A 5,247-nucleotide genomic window follows, 5' to 3' on the forward strand; every position below is an offset into this window, starting at 1 on the left:
CAGCCTCCCGAGTAGCTGGGACTACAGGCGCCACCATGCCCAGCTAATTTTTTGTATTTTTAGTAGAGACGGGGTTTCACCGTGTTCGCCAGGATGGTCTCGATCTCCTGACCTTGTAATCCGCCCGCCTCGGCCTCCCAAAGTGCCGGGATTACAGGCGTGAGCTACCGCGCATGGCTTGTGATGCCTTTACTGACTCAGATCCCTCACTCTTCGTGTGACTCACACGCAAAGCTCACAGCCACTGTGTTTTTTAGTTCCTGCACATATGTTCAGCCATTGTTCCCAGCACGCTGCTCCGCCAGCAAGGCCTCCTGGCTTTACCCACACACAGAGTAAGTAAAGCGACCCCTGCCGTAACACTAAAAACCTTATTTCTTGCCCACCTCTTAGCTAGGTTGAGCCTAGACCTTGATGGTAAGTTATCCTTTGAGACCTGTGTTCATCTTTTCTCTAGCAAATTCAGTTGGGCTTGTTCTCAGCAGTCAGGGACGTTCAAATAATGTTGCAGGAAGAGATCAGAGCTCCCTTTCCCTTTTGTTATCACATCTGTACCTTGAGGTTTTTTTCTGTCCGGTGTGGCAGCTTTTGTTAGATAGCAGAAGGCTCCACATTATCCTTCAATAGAGTCGTGGGCACCAACTTGCAGTTGGCCCCTCAAGTAATGTGTTTCCATAATAATGAAAATCTCTCAGGCTACTTCAAGTTTTTTAAATATTTTAAAATTCTACCTCACAGGAAGTCATTCAATAGAATTCTCTGTATCTAAAGTAGGTAATTTGGATTTAACAGAGCTAAGCTCATCCATGACTCATGAGTGTCCATGTATAAAACAGGGCTTTATACTTGTTTCAGCAGCACATATTCTAAGACTGGATCAATACAGAGCAGATAAGCATGGCTGCTGCCTGAGGATGGCACACAGATTCAGAAAACATTCCACATGTTGCACAGTCCCAAGAAGGTCATTTGACTATTTGTTAACTAGCTCCAAGGAAACACTGCAAGTCAGACCAAAACAGGAGACATCCAATATTGAAATTGTTGTTACTGTTATTATAAACGTATTCACGTAAGGTGATCTGTGAAATGAGAACAGCGCTGAGTATGGGATGTTACATGCAAATATGTTGTTAGTCCATGACTTGGAAATGAGGAAACGTTAACGTGCATCTCTTTCGTGGAACCAAAAAACAAGACAAGCCAGGTTTTGTCTTGTATGTCAGTTGGAGAGGACCAAGAAGATGCAGCCTCTAACACAGACCTGCTGCCTCTGAGTTTGAGGAAGTAGAGAAGGAATGGTAGTTGTCCAAGTCAGGTTTTGACATTTATGAGTTTTCTGCCCTTGGTGTGATTGATGAGCTCAGGAATAGTGAACAATTAGGTAATCTATTTTAATGAGATAATAATATATTTATATATAAATTTAGTTACAAGTTATGAATTAGCTAAAATGCCCTGAACTACAAGCCACAATGAATAGAACTGATAACCAAAATTAGCACTTAGTAACATTTTCTGAAAACTGTGACATTCAAATATTAGAACCTATGAAAAAAACGCCCATCAGGTTTTGAGATTCCAAAATTGTTTCAGCAATACAGTTCAAGAATAAATTATTCCATTGCTTTACTATTTCTCTGAATATTTAAACATGTTATCTCATTATATTCTCCTAACAACCTAGTGAAGTAAGGTAGTAAAATCCTTATTTTTTTGAAAAAGCCATGGAGCCTAAGAGAAGCAACTGGTCTAAAAACAAAATACCTATGGGTTACAGAGTGAGGACTTACTCTGAGTGCAGGACACTTTCCAGGATGTTAAGCTAACTAGAAATAATTTACTGAGCTACGCTTCTCTCAGTTTATGAGTACTTCATGTTTTTCTTCTTTAATCAGAAGCTTAGTAAGTTTATAGAGCTTAAAATTTTAAAGTGTATAGGACATTAGAGTTCTGATATTAGCTCTGATATTGTCTGAAATGCTTTAAGAATTTAATATATTTGGTAAATATTTTTCATATCACTATTAAAATAGTAATTTTATTTATTACATTTATTATGCATAGCATCCAACAACAAATTTTGGAACATAAAAATAAGATACTTTAAAATGATCTTCAAAACGACAGTCAAGGTAAGATTTCTTATAGTAAATTTCTCATTTCTCTTGGTGGTCTTATTGATTTTAAAAAGTAAGATTATAGGCCAGGCACAATGGGTCACGCCTGTAATCCTAGCACTTTGGGAGGCCAAGGCAGGTGGATCACCTGAGGTCAGGAGTTTGAGACCAGCCTGGCTAACATGGCAAAACCCGTCTCTACTAAAAATACAAAAATTAGCCAGGCGTGGTGGCAGGCACCTGTAATCCCAGCTACTCAGGAGGCTGAGGCAGGAGAATCACTTGAACCTGGGAGGTGGAGGTTGCAGTGAGCTGAGATCGCACCACTGCACTCCAACCTGGATAAAAGAGCCAAGACTCCATCTCCAAAAAAAAAAAAAGTAAGATTATATAGTTTTAATCATAAAAGAGCAGTTTTAAATATATATGTATATAAATTAATTTTTAAATTTAATTTCTTTAGTTTAGAATTCAGAATTAACAAGTTAGTTGTAGCTAATTCATAATCTCGCAGTATTGTCTGAAAACCATGCATTTACCTACTTATGTTCCCTGAAATTCTACATGATATTTTTGTGTAAATATAAATAAGAAATTAGATTTTTAAGTTAGTATGTTTTATTTTCCTCTATAATCACATTATTACAAATTGGACTTGTGATGCAAATGGATCTTCTATTTAATTTTTATAATAAATGGTTTGTATTTAGTAAATAAATATTAATTATAGTTGATTCTTGAATAATAAGGTGGTTAGTGGCTCTGATCCCTGTGCAGTTGAAAACCATTGACTGGCAGCCTTACTGATAACATAAACAGTCCATGAACACATATGTGGTATGTGCTGCATTATTAGATACTATGTTTGTACAATAAAGTAAGCTAGAGAAATGAAGCTGTTATAAAGAAAATCATAGAAAAGGAAAAAATGCACTTACTATTCATAAAGCAGAAGTGAATCCTCCCAAAGATCTTCATCTTCATCATCTTCAGGTTAATTAGGCTGAGGAAGAAGAAAAAAGGTTGGTTTTGCTGTCTCTGGGTTGCAGAGGCAGAAGGAAAATCTACATCTCAGTGGGCCCCTGCAGTTCAAACTCTGTTGTTTGAGGGTCAACTGTATTACACAGGAGTCTGTGTCACTAAGAAAGTAACTCTCTTCAGAACTGGGAGCTCAACAATCCCTTTCTGATACCGTAAACAAATGGAAATAAGAACCATAAAACTGAGCCAGTGTGCACTCATACAAATAGGAGATTATTTTTGAAGATACCTACTGAATGCAGAAGATGGGAAAGTAACTGCTTTACAAGAAGCAGAAGTTATGCTACATATGCTTATACAAACAAGGTCTATTTTTTTCCTCATTCTCCACAAGTTGGAACCTCATGAGGTATATTCACTTCTTAAAACAAGCTATTTTTAAAAATGTGCTGAACAATTAAAATATTAATTTTGTTGGAACAAGATACTCTGTTACCAGGCTGGGCGCAGTGGCTCATGCTTGTAATCCCAGCACTTTGGGAGGCTGAGGCAGGCAGATCACTTGAGATCAGGAGTTTGAGACCAGCCTAACCAACATGGTGAAACCCCATGTCTACTAAAAATACAAAAATTAGCCAGGAACGGGGACAAGCACCTGTAATCCCAACTACTTGGGAGGCTAAGCCAAGAGAATTGCTTGAACCCAGGAGGTGGAGATTGTAGTGAGCCAAGATTGTGCCACTGCACTCCAGCCTGGGTGACAGAGCAAGACTCAAGACTCCATCTCAAAAAAAAAAAAAAAAAAAACTCTGTTACCATTTGGCAAAAGATGATCATAATAAATATTACAGTAGCCAAACTCTAGGCTCAAAAAAATAAAATTATAAAAATGGTTCACAATAACAAAAATATAACACCAAATGCATTGTACAATCTGAACTGTGTAAAGACACCATTAATTTAGTACATATTTATCAAACCACTTCTATAAGTTAGGTTTGACAAATCGCAGCAGATAAGATGGAATTGAATAGTTTTTGTCTTTAAGGTACTCAGAATACAGATAACTATGTAATTTTTGTGTTTTTTTACCAGAATTTTTAAGAAAAAATATTTTAATTCATTCATACACTTTTCCACTTAAAAAATAACTATCATGTGTCTTTTGTGGACTAAACATTTTTCCAATGTTACAAAATCCATTTAAAAAATACAGTTAGGAGATTGTGAATACCAATGTCATTTATTTACTACCTTATGTAGTGCTTACTGTGTGCCCAATGTCATCTGGGAGTTTATTGTTATAATTTATTATGTATGTATTATGTTCAGTATGTGCCAGGCACTTTTAGATTTGTGGTGATGAATGCAAGCTTCTAAAATCTGGGTCAAATTTAGGGTAAGCATGCAGAGTGAGTGGAACTTTGCCAATAAGGAGGCAGAGGGATGATGCTTGGCAGAAGGAATATCTAACAAGTTGCATGTTTGACAGAAGCAGCAGCCATGAAGAATGAAAGTTTTTAAAAAAGGAGGAGCAATTTTAAAACGTGGGATACCTGAGTGAACTTTGTAGAGTTTATGAGCAGTTCAAATTTACTAGTGCAAAAAAAATTATATGGGAGTGGTTGGTAATGAGGTGAAAATAGCTTATAGTTATTATTTATTATGTATTTATTATGTGCAGCATGTGCCGGTGAAGGCAAGCTTAGCAAAGATTTTGTTGTTGTTGTTGTTTTACCTGTGTCTAGAAACAAGTTCAATGAAAGACTTTTAATAGTATAGAAATGAGTAGATCTTATCCTGTAGGCCAGGGGAAACTTCTCGGGTAGAATGCTTTTGGCTGCAAATACTAGAAGACCTAGCTAACAGTGGCCAAAACCATAAGAACCAGACTTTGTTTGGTTGTCCAGTGATATAATTGGATCCCACTTGTTCCTCTTTCAGCTATGATGTTGGCAGTATCTTGTTCATTTCTCCTTTCATGGTTGGCTACTTAGCAACAGCTCCAAACATCACGTTCTCACAAGATAGTATCTAAAGCTGGAAGGGCTGCTTTTCTTCACATGTGTCTATTAAATTGGGAGAAAACTCAGAAGTATGCAGGGGACTTTTTGTAATTTTTTTTTTTTTTTTTTTTGAGACAGAG

The 5,247-nt window shown here is 37.0% G+C and overlaps 1 protein-coding gene across 1 annotated transcript in view; it reads left to right on the forward strand.

Annotated features, from left to right (window-relative positions):
- Positions 1-5,247, forward strand: part of LOC105537076 (ankyrin repeat domain-containing protein 18B-like) — a 47,967-nt gene that overhangs the window by 20,807 nt on the left and 21,913 nt on the right. Inside the window, 1 exon segment of the mRNA XM_011976547.1 lies at positions 2,068-2,135. Within this exon segment, the coding sequence (XP_011831937.1) occupies positions 2,068-2,135 (68 nt within the window).

This window comes from Mandrillus leucophaeus, unplaced genomic scaffold (assembly GCF_000951045.1).
Source record: "Mandrillus leucophaeus isolate KB7577 unplaced genomic scaffold, Mleu.le_1.0 Scaffold1683, whole genome shotgun sequence".
Taxonomy (NCBI): domain Eukaryota; kingdom Metazoa; phylum Chordata; class Mammalia; order Primates; family Cercopithecidae; genus Mandrillus; species Mandrillus leucophaeus.